General features: G+C 38.6%; 1 protein-coding gene across 4 annotated transcripts in view; it reads right to left on the minus strand.

The window, feature by feature from the left end:
- Window positions 1-16,794, minus strand: part of MAP2K5 (mitogen-activated protein kinase kinase 5) — a 282,322-nt gene that overhangs the window by 77,275 nt on the left and 188,253 nt on the right. For 2 of the 4 annotated variants that reach the window (XM_086322837.1, XM_086322836.1), the window contains exon 17: window positions 7,572-7,601. The exons of the other annotated variants lie outside the window; for them this stretch is intronic. In XM_086322837.1, the coding sequence (XP_086178963.1) occupies window positions 7,572-7,601 (30 nt within the window). The remainder of the gene's footprint in view (window positions 1-7,571; window positions 7,602-16,794) is intronic. 4 annotated transcript variants of the gene reach the window in all.

Below are 16,794 nucleotides of genomic sequence, written 5' to 3' on the forward strand. Positions count from 1 at the left end.
TGGACAGAGTAGATGCTCAGTGACAAATACGTGTTCAAGAAAACTGAAATGTATGTCATAAAATAGTTTAGTAGGTGCTATAGAAACAAACCAACATTGGGTTAGTGCCTTAAAAAAAAACAAAGACAGGAATCACTAACCTAGCTGAGGTATTAACAAGTAATTTATCTTGAAAGTTTCACATTTCTAAGCTACCCACATTTGGGGGATGATTTCTCTTCCATTTCTGCTCTATCTTAAAGATATACTGGGAACCCACCTCCCGTCTTCAGGATAGGCTAAGCAAATAAAATTATGAAATATCTTTATAAGTATGAAATAGGCATTGGGAGAAAAATTTGACAGAGGCAATTTAAAAATTCCTGGGAAGAAGCAAATGTGCATCAGCAAACATCTTCATATCACTTAAATTTCACCTCTGCATTTATGGAACATAAAATCTGATTTTATGGCTTCAAATGTCAGTATATTTTAAATGTCTATATCCTAAATAGTGAGGGTGAAAATAAACAATGAATTAAAACATGTAAGCTAGAAATCTGTTTGAAAAAATAAAACTGCACACATATCACTCTTTTGGACTCTTGCCAATTAAAGGTTATAATTTGAAGTTGGGGTAATTACCCCCTGCTACTTTTCTCTTTGACTAGAGATCTCACAGAAAAAACTGGATACTTAAATTTACTAAAATCCTTTACGTTCAAATTCAAAAAGTTCATGCAACAAAGGATAGATTCTGAACACCTCTTTTCAAAAAAGGCAAGCTTTTTAGGTTTAATTTTGCAATATTAGGTTGGTCTAGATGTAATCAGTATATTAATACATATATAAGATAGTGATAGCAATAGTGTGAATATAACAATAAATATAAAACAACATGAAATTATCAAAGTTAGGATCAGTAGTAATATACTCAAAGAAATTTAAAACATGAATAAAATTAGGAGTAAAAACTCTTGTATTTTGACATTAACTTTTGAAAAACATTTACTATTTTAAAATAGTTTTAAGAACATATATTTTTACTTTATTATGAGAAAATACTCTATTCAGAACACAATTTATTACTACAAAATAAACATATGTTTAAAAGACAGTCTGTCAATTGAAAAAAAAAAACTTACACATATTAAAATAGCAGGTTTCCAAGCCAAGTTAAACGAAATATTTTCTACTTGACAAGCTGCTTACATTTAAATGAAAACAGGGCAACTGTGGTCAATAATATGGATTGCGTATAATAAAAAGGACCTTAGATCATGTTAATACAAGGATCAGAAAGCAGTAACTTCCATTAAAACCACCCAATTACTTAGCAAACTTTCAGATACAGCAAATAAATTAATCTGTTTTAAGTGAAAGTGCTCAGATAAGTAGCTTTTTGACCTATGAGTAAGTCTCAATAGCAGCAGTCACAGCAAAGCCAGAACCTGCTGAAGCAAGGCAGTCCCCCAATCAAACAAATGGTATTAGTAATCAAAAAGCATTTGCAAAACATATTTCCTTGGTCAGCAGCAGGGGGTTCTGAGCACATGCCGCCATAGCTTCCTTCATACTTTGATATACAGTGTACAAGGGGTGAACAGACCTTCCTCTAACCCATGAACAAGTGGGGTGTTTTTGCTTTTTAAGAACAGGATATTTTCATTTCTGTACTATCTTGTGAAAAAGTCCAGTCATTATACTATTAAGAATACATATCTTTCACTTAAAATCCTCTTATCCACTTATGTTTAACTTGTATTGGGATTTAAGAATGCCTCTTTATTGAGACAAGTAATATGTCATCATTTTGTTCAGCTAACAGGCCTGACAGACCCTGTCTCCCTGAGTTAAGAACAGTAGATCTCTACTCTGTACACTGGTGGCAAAAGGTGGCAGAATAAATGAGAATCGCCACTTGTAAAGATTTTTAATCCCAAAGATGCAGACATTCCTTCTACCTTGGCCTTAATTATTCTATTTGGTCAGATGATGGTATTTTTTTTCAATAAAAGTGATCTCTACATACTGCAATATTTTATTTGAATGCCATTCTTATGTATTTTAACAAATAACATCACCATGTACTATATCTCATGTTTTTGATCCTTTTTACTACTTATCATCTTCTTTATTTGAAACAGATTTTTAACAGATAATCTTGATCGTTACAACAATATCTTGCTTGAATTTTATTCAAATAATTCTTAAAAACAGCTTAAAAAGCCGTTTGGAATAACATCAAGCTTGCCATCAATCAAACGAAAAAATTCCGCTGGCGGTTGTATAAACATCAGATCAAGTCTGATGTCTTCAAGGATTTCAGAGTGAACCATAAAAAACTCCATTAACTTCTGACAAAGAATGCAAATTAATCACAACATGGGGTGAAATGAAATTAAAGGCTCTTTTCTAATCAATGACAAGGCAGGATGAAATATTTGTTACTCTCTCTGCACCCAGGCTGCCTAGGATGTTTGCACTTCCCTTGAAAAGCCCCAAATGTAAGGTGTGAGTACAGATTCACCCACAGTCGATGTTCGGCCCTCCCCGCCACCCCCAGAGCTATCTGCTTACAAGTCGTGGAGATTCACAAAACACACTAATCATCTGAATCTCAGGTGCATCCAATTTGTTATTCACACTCTCCCATGCCAGTGAAAAGCCTGGCGCAGACAGATGCACCAGGAACCCTAAATGACAGTTTTGGCCTCCGGAAGTACGATCACTACAGCAAAATCTAGTACAGCCTCCAGGTGAAATGTCTGGAGCTCCATATGGAGCAGGGAAAATTAACAACAAGATGAAAATCACTGCAGCAGCGGGGAGTCGGAATTTTTGAAAAAAAAAATGAAATTTAAAGATGAAGAAAGAGAAGTAATAAATTAATGGGGTGTGAAAACATTCAAAGCTTTACAATACCAGGGGCACTATTTGCTCAGATTTTTTTTCCTTTTTTTTAACTTCAGGTCATTTTGATGTAATTTATTAACTAAGATCAGGAAATGTAGCCAAAAGAAGTACATTTTTATACATGCAAAAGTACCTTAAACACATGTGTATCCATATTATCTTCACTTTCCCGTGGCATCTTGCTTACCAAATTTTCAAATGTCAGAGCCGACATAACCCTTGAGAAGTCTCCTTAATGGATTTACTATTGCCCTAATGCAGGGCACTGGTTGTAAAGTCTGAATGAAGGACAACAATTTTTAGCAGGCAATCTCTTTGGTTTCCCCTAAATTATGGTGTCATTAAACCAACCATTGCCCACCATTGTGTTTTTTAAGTCAACTGGATTTGGATGTACACGATTAACTACATACAGCTCCCACCCATTGTTCCCAAAGAGTATTACAGCTAAACTGTTCAAGAAATTGAGATACTATCTCTTTACCAGATGTTTAAAACCATGATTTTTCATTATGCTATTGCAGAATATGCTTCACAGGCACCCAGAGTTGAACGGCACTGGGGTCAGTGAGAGCTCCAAGGCCTCCAGACCCCCTGTCACTCTGCTAACACATGGTGAGAAAAGCCAGGAGGCTCCAGGGGAATGGTTTTGCCATCATCTTCCATGGGACAACCCTTCTCATCTACACAGAAGGCCTGCCGAGGGCAGAGAAAGTGGGCCAGGAGAAGGGCTTGGTGGGGCTGAGAGGGCAGAAGGGCGGTGGTTTGAACAGTCAACCAAAATCAGAGTTCACAGATCCAGTCATCTCGTTTAGTCACCTGCGAGTCTCGGCTCTCACTGTACCAATTCATCCCCAAGGCAAGACGCCTTGGAGCCCCAGAGACTCAGCCTGCTCACCTGGAGGCTGGAAATGTATACATCCCATCCTGCAGGTGTATAGCCTGGGATGTATAGCCTGAGTCACATAACAGCGAGTGCTCTGGGGCTCAGTGTCGGAAAGGTGCTAGTGGTTCCGACGTCATTGTTCCTCCTACTATAAACTGTAGTGATAAGACTGGGTAATTATAACGACTTCTAGCCTTTTTTCCCATAGAGCCCTAAACTGCATGCCAATGAGGCTACACAACTTTAAGGCCTAAAGGAAACTAAAATAGATAGTGCTTTCAAATAACAAATAAAAACCAACCCCCCAAACAATAAAGTTTCCTGGAGAATGATTATTTCAATGAAAATCCAGCCCTGTAACCTTCATGTGGTTCCCAGGCCACTGACTCTTCCGGCTATCTTCCTAGCACCCCTCCTGCATCTGCATCCCCACCGGGTACACTCCGCGTCACCGGCAGGAGGAGACGCTGCTAACGATGCTGTCAGCGGCGCTGACGCTGGGCTGGGGGAAGGATGAGTCTGGAAGCTGGCCTCTCCTCCCCTCCTTCCCTTCTGCTCATTTTACGCTCTGCTCCAGCTGCAGCTGGCAGGTTGCGTACACATCCTCTTGCAACCTTTGGTTGACGATTATAAGTTCTCTTTTGTGCTACAGTCCCACATCAGGGCCAGTAGGGTGGCCCTCTGTACTTTCCCAAGTGGTTTCATATCCATAATCTCATCTGCTCTGCATGCTTCTAATCAGACAGGCTCATTTTAGAGATGAGGAAACAGGCCTCCAAGAGTTACAAAGCAAGAATTAAGGCCTGCGGTGACTGAAGCTTATGGTAGAGCTGGGTTCATTTTTTTAAGATTTATTTCTTTTACTTTTATTTTTTGGCTACTCTGGGTCTTTGCTGCTGTGAGTGGGCTTTCTCTAGTTGCAGAGAGTGGGGGCTACTCTTTGTTGTGGTGCACAAGCTTCTCATCACGGTGGCTTCTTTGGTTTCGGAGCATGGGCTCTAGGCACATTCAGTAGCCACACACAAGGACTCAGTAGTTGAGGCTCTCGGGTTCTGGCTCAGTAGTTTTGGCACAGGGGCTAAGTTGCTCTATGGTATGTGCAATCTTCCCAGGGCAGGGGTCTAACCTGTGTCCTCTGCATTGGCAGATGGATTCTTAATGAGTACACCACCAGGGAAATCCCAGAGCTGGGTTCTAACCCTAATCTTCTGGCTCCTGGTCTAGAGCTCTTTCAAAGAGGCCAGTCTCCTCAGCTTCCCACTAGTAAGGACAGCTGAGATCTGGTGCCCTGATTTGACTCAGCACCATCCCTGGGGATAGAAGGGATGCAAAACTTTGAGACCTTAAGGGTTATGTGAAAATCTTTCCTGTGTTCAAGGAGCAGACTAGTGGGTAACAATTGAGACGAGGTAGTCCTTAAGCCTGGTAAATCAAGATGTGACTCTAGGGCTGCTCTGTAAACTAGTGAGTCTCCTATCACTAGACATGTTCAACTGTTTGCTTTTCAGAGATATTATGAGAGGTCTGATTCGACGTTGTCTGAGATCCCTTTCCAATCTTGAGAGTTTGTGATTCACTCCTGCCCATCATCCTCGGGATTCAATGGCCATAAGCTACAGTACAACAGTGAGCAAATCAGCTATCCTGTCTGCCCAACTTGTGAGGGGAGGCTACCTCACAGAGTGGCTCGGGGTTCAAATGAGATAATACAGGCCAAACAGAAGGTATTGTTTCATAATCCAGTCCCTGAGATACTATAAAAATATTTATTTTTCTTCATGTGTTTTATCTGAAGGCAAAAGGTAAGGGTAGAAAAGGAATTTATAAAGGATCCTTTCCCAATCCTCAGTATATAGTACAAAGCCTGTAAAATAAATGCCAAGTCCATCAAAAGTCATTACTGATGCCAACAATGAAGTGCACAAACTTCTGTTTGTGAGACCTGAGAAACAGACCTGATGGCATCAAAAGCTACTTCTATTATTTCAAAGCCCTAGTTTGGTGACAATACTCTGTCATGACCCAAGAAATAATAGTTTTCCCCTCACTCTGGCGTATCAGTGATTGCTATCTAGGGAGTGCAGCACATTTGAGTTTTCCACTTCCACTTGACTGATCCAGTAAATATATGCTTAACACAGTCCCGAAAACATTCAACACTGGGAAGGCAGACAGCCTCTTCCCAAATTCGACCAGTCTTCCAAAGCTTCATTTGTCAAATGCAAAGGCAATCGTTTCTTAGACGTCTCACATACCAAATTTCACTGATTAAATACTCTAGGCATTAGGAATCTCAAGAATAGAGCTATATTCTCAAACTTTGGTATTTTTTTCTAGGTGGCTTACAAGCTTTCTACTAAGACTTGTTTGAGAGGTTAAGTTGTATAGTGCCTCTTCATTTACAAAATGAGGGGATTGCATAAATTGGCCAAACAGTGAATTGTTTAAAAATTACTGACAGAATAAGAGGCTTACCAAGATAAATATTCTAATGAGCTATAAATCCCAAAAATGTGATTTTAATTTGATGGGCTACCTAGAGCTAAGCAGCAAGGCTGTATACACTAAAATGTCACTGAATTTGAGCATGCATGCCAAGTGATTACATTTCAGAGCTTCTCTTTAAGGAAAAGATTATGTTTAAACAAATAATCCTACACATTTGAAAAGTGAGACTGACACTCTTGAACCTAACAACTTGGACAATTTCTCCTCTATTTATCTGATGGCTTTAACTGTAAAAGAAAAAGGATACAGAAGAGACATTTCAGCGTGTGAAGGGGCTTTAAATGTTCACATGGGTATCAGGAGAATTTGTTTAAAACTGCTTATAAAGATGGGATAGAGAATGAGCCCCATCCTATTATTCAATAACCATGTTTGTGATGCATCTGCATAATCTAACCATGCATAAATTAGTATGTGTAATACAACACTTATTTGCATAATAATAGCAAGTTAATAGATGCTTAAAGAGCAGAGACCAACACCACCTTTAAATCAGACATGCCTCCAGGCACTTTGGCCTGTACAGACCAAGATGCCAGAAAAAACAGTGAGCATCAACCAGAGGAAAACAGTCAAACGATTCATTTTTCATCCCTCTAGACAGTTCACTTCTTTCTCCCCACACACTGGGGAACAATTTTCAAACCACAGAAAGCTTAACATTTGAAGTGCTAACACCCTTCTACAATAAAAATCTTAAAGAAATTACCACAGAGATTATTGTCAGCAATGGTAACATAACGGTAACATAACATAACATAACATAACATAGTTTATTTTCTTAGACATGTAAATAGAAAGGGCAAATTTAAAAAACCAAAAACGCTCAAAATCATATCCATGTAAAAGTGGGGGTCCACCTATTTTGCTTAGCAAAAATAATGACCTAGATTAGATATTTTCACCCTTCATCTCCATCCTTTAATTCAAATAACTAACTGAATCCAAAAACTCAAACACTGTATCAAGAAAAGGCTGGGCCTCTCTTCCAACCTCTGTATGAGCACATGGGGCTGGGCTGGGATGAGGAAAACATCACCAGCGGACACAAAGGAAGAGCCCGATGACGGCTTCCAACCTTTAACAAAGAGGGAAAAAACCTGGAGTTTAAAAAAAATCAAAAATCAATAGAGACTTCTAAATGACTCCTTTAAGATATCACTTTTCAATTTAACAGGACAGATTTATTTGTATGTGGCTCAAATGTTCACAATTGCTCCCTGTACCTTCATACATAGGAATGAATGTCACAGTGGCAAACGGCAGTAATGAACAATCTTACCTGAGGATATGGAAACCTCCCAAGAGCAAGCTGGGAAAGGAAATAATATTTGTCTAGTTATAGATTTGCATGCAGGGCAGATCTCCTTAAGACAGACAAGTACTAAATTTCAGAACTGTATTCAGCAAATATAAAAAGCTCACAACCTCAAACGCACAAACTAAATTATTGTTGTAATTACATTGAGAGTTGTATTTAGAATGAACATTTACATTGGACAACGCTGTATTCCCTGATAAAATATTCTAATTTTAACAACTAAACACTATCTTTATGTCATTTCTCTTAGGAATATTCTCAGCTGCACAGGCATTATTCACATTTACAAGTGTACAACAGCTTCTTCTAGACAGAGATGTAAAATCATAGGAGACTGTGGTTTTTTTCTCTTGTAAAAATGGGAACATTTAATTGATCTGAGCCGACTGTTCTGTAGAATTTTCATTTATAAGAATTATAAAAAGAGTTGTAGGAAATGGGGATGGGCCATATGAAACAGGAAATTTTGCCACTATTTTCATTTTTTCCCCCATCCATTCATAGTTAAAAGGAAAGAGCTATTACTAGTAGGAAAATGGCATTTCGAGATCGTGGAGCTGGAACAATAGGTCTGAAATTTGGAAAATGAATCCTTAGAGCTTCCAATTTTGCTTGCTTTGTAAACCGCTATGTGTTTTTACACCTCTCACTTAACTTTGGTCTTTGAATTCTCACCTGTGGAAACAAAATGATTCAACCAGGAACAGGATTAATATACAGTGATAAGATCAAATTTACCAAACATACTGTAAGACTATAGTATAAGACTGTACTATTTTATTTAAAGAAAATAGTGGCTAAATTTTGCAACTTCATAATGTGGCCCATCTTCAAGCTCAAAATCCTTTATATGTATTTGTAACTATTTAAGAGTAGAATTGCTACAATAGGGAACTTTGAAGTTGGAATGGATCCAAGAAACATCAATCCATTTTCCAGACTAGAACCCCAGAGTCCCACTGAAGACATTTCCACGTGGTTAATAAGTGTGGGGACTGACCCCAAGATTTGCAACCGAATCCAGGATTCTTTCCAACGTATTACACTACCTTTCTATATCTTGAGAAGTTGCATATTTATTTCAAAGACACTGACACTGCTCAAACATTTCTGAACTCCTCTTTAGAAACTATGTTTAGAATCATTTCAAGTAACAGGAGAATGACTTCATTTTATTAGAACTGCATCTTATCCTGAACTTAAAATTATACCCCTCTGCTTTTTGATAATGTAAATTATTTGTTGGCTAAGGTTTGAATGGCCTTAGTCAACAAATGGAGAAGGCAATGGCACCCCACTCCAGTACTCTTGCCTGGAAAATCCAATGGACGGAGGAGCCTGGTGGGCTACAGTTCATGGGGTCGCGAAGAGTCAGACACGACTGAGTGACTTCCCCTTCACTTTTCACTTTCATGCACTGGAGAAGGAAATGGAAACCCACTCCAGTGTTCTTGCCTGGAGAATCCCAGGGATGGGGGAGCCTGGTGGGCTGCCGTCTATGGGGTCGCACAAAGTCAGACACGACTGAAGCGACGTAGCAGCAGCAGCAGTCAACAAAACCCAAAGCCAACTTCAAAGAATATTTTGTTCCTTAATAAGGATAGACATGAAGGTGCTGAGGTTAATTTTTAAAGTTCTAAAATCAGTGCGTGCTTCAGCAACATAATAGGAATAAACCTATTGACCTATATGACCAAGAAAACCAATAAACTTATATGACCACAAAAGGTGACTACTTGGAAAGGGTCAGCACTCATTTGGATGTATATATATATATATATATGTATGTTTTGGAATACTTGGTAAGTTTTGTTACCTTGCATTCATTTCTTATATACTCAAAGTTCTCAGATTTTCAAGATATAAAGTTATACTATCATTGTTTCATCTGGTGGACGTCGTTAATCCATTCAAGTATAAAGTGAAGGAAAAAAAGTGTGAATGTTAAACTCCTTTTCACAGCTTTGCATGATTATGTCTGTCTATATACTGCTATTACTATTAGTTAGGAAGGGAAGCGACTCAGCTCTCCACTGCCTCCACTGTATCCCCCACCCAACACTGACCATCAATTTGACTTACGATTTTGTAAATACAGTGTGTTTCTGGCCAATGAGAATGTGTACATTGATTCAGGAGGACCCACTCTGGTCTTCCGTGGTAGAAATGGGTGGGCTAGGCATTTGCCCCATTCTGTACTGAACTGACAGCCTTTGGTGACAGCTCACCAAAGGCTGTCACCTATCACCACACCCATCTGCAGATTATGAGCTTTGCACACTCTTTCATTTGGACTTAAAAAAGCAGCAAGAGGAGGGTCTCTCATCTGAAAAAGGTGACAGCTTAACAACTACTAGAAAACATTTAGAACATTCGATCTGAAGTCCTTCCACAGGTGCTGCACCCTTCACCCTGGTATATGCTGAACATGTTATTAGGGCCTACGGAAGACTTCTGTCCACCTGGCTTACTATGTCAACACTGGCCACTGGTTCTTGCAGATAAAAGAACTAAGCAATAATAAATGGAAGGCTTTAAACAAAATGGGATAAGATGAAAAATGTAAACTTTTCCCACTTCAACACAAAACCTCAAATTCTTAAGGTACCACTGTCCTATGGAGAGGTGAGACTATAGCTGACTTAGGCACGTGCACGCATCAACTTGGCTCCCTTCTCATGAGTGATAAAAGGTAATAAGGCTGGCTGATGTCATTGATTTACTCTGTCAGAGACCTCCATGCAAGAGAACAGAGAGAAAATTCAGCTGGGAGCCTCTGTACCAGCCTGCTTGGGAACAGGTGGCAGTGCTTGAATAAGCAAACTCATCATCCGTGGGACTGGCTCTACTTGTGTGTACTTTCCTGATATCCTGTGGAAGCTCAGTCTTACTTGTCAACTACATTCCTGGGAGGACTGTTTCTAAGGCATCTTGCAGATGTGAGGGGGCAGAGAATGGTTCCTAGTTCTTGACCAGAGATGCACAACAATCATTTCCTCTTTCACAGTGTCGCCACTGGGTTGTTCAGCGGCAAGCCAAGGATCCCAATTCTGCGTCAGTGAAAACTGGCAGCAGCATTGTAAGGGTGGCACCAAAGCTGTCATTCTAAGGCTCTGGGAGAGGGAACTGCCTTCCACGTAAGTCTCCGTCCTTTTAGGTTTAATGCAGCTGCGATGTTTATGTTCTCTGTACTATTTGTCTTGTGACAAAACAGAAGGAAATATACAGCCAGGCCCTAGAATCTTTTTATCAAGTTCAATTAGGAGAAGGTAAAAAAGGAAAGGGGCTCTCAGCAGATAAGGCTGGGGCTGTCAAAACTCAAAATAAACACTGAAACCTTATGGGGAAGAGGGAGCAAATATGCTATGAGTGACTATTTCAGAGACAGACAGACCTGGGGCCATTCTGTATCTTTTACCCCTACTGGTCTATTAATCTACTTGCATTTCCCCAGTTTTTATTGTCAAGGTATTATAAATTAGGAAACTTACAAAAGAGAGTATGTAATCTTCTCTGAAATGGCCTGCAGATATGTCACTGTACTAAATGTGTTTCAGATTTAATGAAGCTTTAATGTCCTTTTTAATTTTGCCTGTTTCTGTATCACCAGGGGTCGGGCAAGGCAATCAGCACTCAAGAGGGTGGTTTGGTTTAAAACTAGGAAAAAACTCATTTGCTTATGAGTTGCACTGTATTTTCTTAATTAAATTTACTGAGTAAAATGGTTTAAGTTCAGCCAACCAATGACCTTTGTATGTAGATTTAGATTTATAAATAGGTTAACAGTTAAAGAAGAAAAAAAAAGAATCACAACAAAGCAAACAGATTAGGGCTAAGCCAATAGAAGTCATTGCTCTCTTTTATCATCTTTACAAAAGAAGCATTTAAATTTAGGCAGCTTAAGTCCAGTTAAAAAAAAGTATATTGAAAAATGTGGATCCATGTACGTGCCAGCAATTCATCAGATGACTCTAACATCCTTTTCATTCCCAGGAGGGGAACAACTCATATTGTAAAAGATTTGGAAAAGCTTTATTTATTTTGGAGGAGTGGAGGCAGAGATGGGGGAGGGACAGGATTCTGTTTAACATTAAATAAAAAAGTGCATTTTAATTCCAAATACTTCAGATTCAGTAAACTGCTAAACACTCTGAAAACATTTACCTGTTAGGAATACATTTAAATAACAGTAAACTACTAACATTTCACTGTAAAACTAGGACGGTTCCTTAGCGTCATCTTACTGATCTTTTAATTTGTCCAGAATCTATGAAATACTACTGACTTAGCATTATTTGAATAAGTTGGATTTTATAATTTAAATAATCAATATATCTGTGGGTGTGATTATAACAATTGCCAGATAATAACAACTGCATGATAGAAACTTCTGCATTTCAACAAAAAGTCAGGGCAGAAGACATTTATTTACAAAGCAACAACAATGGCTTCTGTTAACAGTAAAGATCATTACTGTCATGAAGTCATAAAGGATAAAGAGAAAACATATGCTGTAGCCAGAAAGCTAGTGTAGGACATAAACTCAGGATATGTTTTTGGTGACCAACTTTCCAACTTAGAATATCAACAGTGGGGGAGTTGTTTTAAATTTACAGTTATGTTAAAGACCACTGGAGTTTTATAAATTCTTAATTTAGACATATTCTACGTTTCTCAACAAAACTGCAAATTGAAAATAAGCATTTCAACATAGTCAGTGATATAGCCGAAGGAGGACTTTATAGTCTGAAATGTTCTAAAATTTGTGAATTACCTGTGCACATCTTACACAGTTAAATTTCCACAGAAGGATTTTGTCTTTAGACCATACACTGCAGTTAAACCCTCATTTTACATGATTGTAGCAGCACTTTGGAACATTCAGACACAGGGAAACTTTAAAAAAAATCAGACTTAACTATTGGATTACATAAAATTCCCTAGGTGAGATTTCATCCCAAGACCAATTTACACAGTCCTAGAGAGAGAGTTTAAATCATCTGAAACTATGCTGGCAAAGGACCATAATAAATATTAAATACCTCAAAACCTACCCTAAGATTTTACTTTTCTTCCCATGTATCAATCTCGCTGTCCTCTTACTAAATGGTTTAAAAACAATCCGAAGGATATAACAGCAATTTACCAGTGCTAAAGTGCTTGGGAGGTTAAAGTGACAACAAAGAACACAGTAACACAAAGCGTCTTGAAGCAGAGTTTCAATTAAATGTGGAGGATTTACTAATACAGTATACCAAAAAAAAAAAGAGTTACAAATTAATTTAATCTTCTGCCTATAGTTTGCAGCTGCACTCCAAAGTGTCTAGGGCTTAAGAACAAAGCCTTGAAGGGCCTCGGAGTGAGGAAAGCTTCAATTTTTAATGTATAACGCCATTAGCTGATAACTTGTGGAATCTGCAACCCCTGCGGAGGGGCATAAGTGCGAGTAACAGAGACTGATGAAGTGACATATTTGTTCATGTCTAGAACTATGAGGAAGAGGGTTATTACTAACACTATCAGGCCCCACAGAAATATGCCCTAACAACCTTTGGGACCCTCCACGTTATCAGTTCTCGCTACATCAAATATATTAAAATCAAAACCTAATTCCCTTTAATTAAAGACAATTAGTTTGTTTTACCATTATTGTTTTAACTTGTATGACATTATAATACATTGCAAATTAAAGATGGAATAACAAATGGAATGAAAGCATCAAACTGTGAACACTTTTCCTTCCCTGTTTGGTGAAATGGGCTTATGACTGGTGTCTATTTCAGGAAATTTAAGAACAACCATCACCAAACATTGAAAAGTGGCGTAGAAACATTTCACCCTAAAAAGAACACAGTGGGACCACGCATGTGTTTTCCCTATTCAATTTATACTTTTCGCATAATGCTTTCCTATCATTCCAAGGATTTCTTTAACACAAACAGAATTATGGCTCAATGGAGGCACAGGAAGCTTAATTAATTGGCCCAAGGTCATACTGGAGGTTGGTGGCAAAGCTTGTTAAATTACTGGGAACCCTGGACTCTACAGATGTTTTGGCAATGGCAAAGGCCCTTGGTCGGCAAAGGCCCCATGAGACTCCCTGTGCAGTGGGTGAGCCACAGCAAATAACTCCTGACGCCTGTTCAAAAAGTGCCAAGTGCTCTGGAGGGCTCACAGATAACGCTTCCTTTGTGTAGAAAGAGCCTACCGGTGAGGTTCCCATCAGGAGTGCTTCTTAACATGTCCCAATATTTTAAAAGGAATGACTTATCCTCACCAGAGCCCACTGATAAAAAGTAAATTTGTTTTAACTTAAGGATCCCAAACACAGCAGCACAAAGAAATAAATCAAACGTTTATCCATCATTCAGAAGGTCCTGCATTCTATTCCACTGATTACTAGTAATAATGGAGAAAAGATAGCATTACAAATAAATGTTTCTAATTCAGTGGATTTTTTTTTTCTTTTTAAATTAGAAATGGGTTTATAACAGAGGACACTTAAATGGGGCCAGGGCAACAGTAATTCACAAGTACAATATCCTAATGCTGCTCCTTTAATTGCTTTATTTGTTTTACTGTAAAAAATGATTGCTGGCTGTAGTCTAACCATGAATGCTGAAAAGCATGATACATTGAGGTCTCAACCTGGGCAAACTGTACCTAAACTTACACTTTATTGCAGCTTAGTTCACAATCTTCACCTAATATAGGGTTATATCCCAGTGCAGCAGGAGGATAAATCATCCTGGAATATTACTCTGGCAAAGTTTAGCTGTGACTGGAGCATATGTGCTTTCGAGCCACTGAAGCAAAGGCCCATAAAATACACTAATTACTGGAAGTTATGGTCACTGAGTGATTGATAGCGCTCTGCAAGGCAACTTCCTCATTTTCAGCTCTTCTGACGGGGCTCATCCGCCACATAGCAATTATTAATTCATGACCCACCCCTCAGGCACTAGTACCTTTACTTCTAATTCTCCTGCTACCAAACTACTGCTGCAGCTGGACACTGTCTTTCTTCATTCTGATGGCTGGGTAAGGATGATAAAAAGTAGATTTCATGCTAAACGCTATTGTTTTGAATCTTTAAATGGTCCTTGGTCTTTCTAACCTTGCTGTCCTAAAACACATGATTCTCCTCCTTCTCCCATAATGCTATTTTACTTGTGTTATTTTCTTCCCTTTTCCCTTATAAAAAGAGTTTTGTATGTCTATGCATATATATGTATATATGAATATGTGTGTGATATATACACACATATATAAAACACATACAATCTATCTGTCTATACTATACTATAGTAGACCAAAAACTCTGCCTGACTAACTTTTTAGTTGAACACTGTGGTTCAAATGCAATATATAACTTCAACTAGGCCACAGTAAATACGAGCCAGCAAATTGATTTAAAATAAAAGGCACCCCCCCCAACCCTGCATTTAAACAGACCCACTTTAAAGCTTTGAAGACATTCTAATTGTTTCAAGTTGATTTCCATCAGTAGCTTCACTCAGAGCAATGCTAATTAAGATATCTGAGTATATAACTGAATCTCTAAAAGTCTCTTAAAAACAATTGCAAAGGTCTTTTTTGATGGTGTTCTGTGCACTGAGAAGAAATTCAGTGAGAGACTCTGAATTAAAGAGAGATAAGTTCAGTCATGATGGATGAAAGCAAACATTTTACTTTTCTAATAGAAAAACAGACGTTCTTCAAAATTTTGAACAACTCAAAATGCAATAGTGAGGGTGGTTTTCCTGTGTGGAATCTGAGATAGGGTAACAGATGAATTGATGACTCCAAGCTACCTACCCTTTCAGAACTTTTTTCAAATTATTTCTCCTCTTCAGCTGGGAGTTAGTCCCAGAAAACAATTTGGAGGACAAAATCCATACCCTCTCTGTCCATACTATTCACTGGGCAGTGTATCATATCCCAGCCGGTAACATCTTCCTATATACCTAATGCCTGGTAAGTTTCACTTGTTCAAGGGCAAACTCTAAGTCATAAACTTTCATACATCCTCCGTGACACAAGAAATAGTATTTTGCATTAGGCTAACCATGAGCATTTGCTGATTATGGTAAGCCCCTGATGGTGATGTCTCCTAGAGCTTAGTCAGCTTGGTGGTACATGGATGTTTCTTCCATTAACACTACAATACTTTAACAAACACAGTATACAAACTTCTCAGTGTTAGTGGTTGATGGTTTTAACTGGGGCTTCCTCTAATACCGAGAAATTTGTATACTATGTTTATTAAAGTATTGTAGCATTAATGGTAAAAACAACCATGTTTTAACTGGCAAGGCACTCTTACATCACTGGTTAGAATAATCATTTTCACATATTTCAGCACTATGATGAATTTAGCTGACTTATTTCTTATTAAAGACTAAAGGGTTTCAAGAAGGAAAAAAGATTAGAGTTAACTGTCCCCCAAAACATTTCATGTGCTTATGAATTCAACAACCGTTCTCATCTTTACAGTAAGAATTAAGAAATGACACTTTTTCAGTATGATCATATAATGCTGACCTGTGTCCTCTAACAGTGGGTAGCTTTAATCCTTATACAGTCCCTAGAGACCTCGCTTGGGTGGGGGTGTCCTCCACCTCTAAACTGCTCAGTGGAGTCAGGTAGCTATGGGAACTCTGAGTAAACATCAGTGCTGGGGTACGGTCTATGAAACCCAATCTAAGCCACACTTGTATTTCTAGGCATTTCAAAGAGTCACAATCAGGAGATATGCTCACACTTGTGGCCTCTCTGTGTGCTGCTGTTCCTTGAGAAAGGGAGAGAGGAGGCATGGAGGGGAGAGAGAGATATGGAGTGGCCGTCCCCACACCAAGATTCCATGCATGCAAGTGAAGGCATCCTGAATTTTCCATTCTTAAGCACCTCCGGACTGCACCCTCATGAGAGGATGCTACATGGAATGCTGAGCCCTACTAGGATTCCCGACTCACAGAATCCTGAGAAAAAATGAATGACTGTTATTTTAAGCTACTAATGTTGGGTAGTTTATTCAGAGTAATAGATAACTGAAATGCTACCCTTGACATTGATGTCAGCTCTCCTGCTCATTTGCCCAGTCCTGCGCACTTTGCTTTTTACAAAGAATTTTATTTATCTATCCATCTTCGGCCCTGCTAGGCCTTTGCTGCTGCACACGCTT

Source organism: Bos grunniens, chromosome 10 (genome assembly GCF_055505025.1).
Source record: "Bos grunniens cultivar Pamir isolate PY7600 chromosome 10, Bosgru_T2T1.0, whole genome shotgun sequence".
Classification (NCBI taxonomy): domain Eukaryota; kingdom Metazoa; phylum Chordata; class Mammalia; order Artiodactyla; family Bovidae; genus Bos; species Bos grunniens.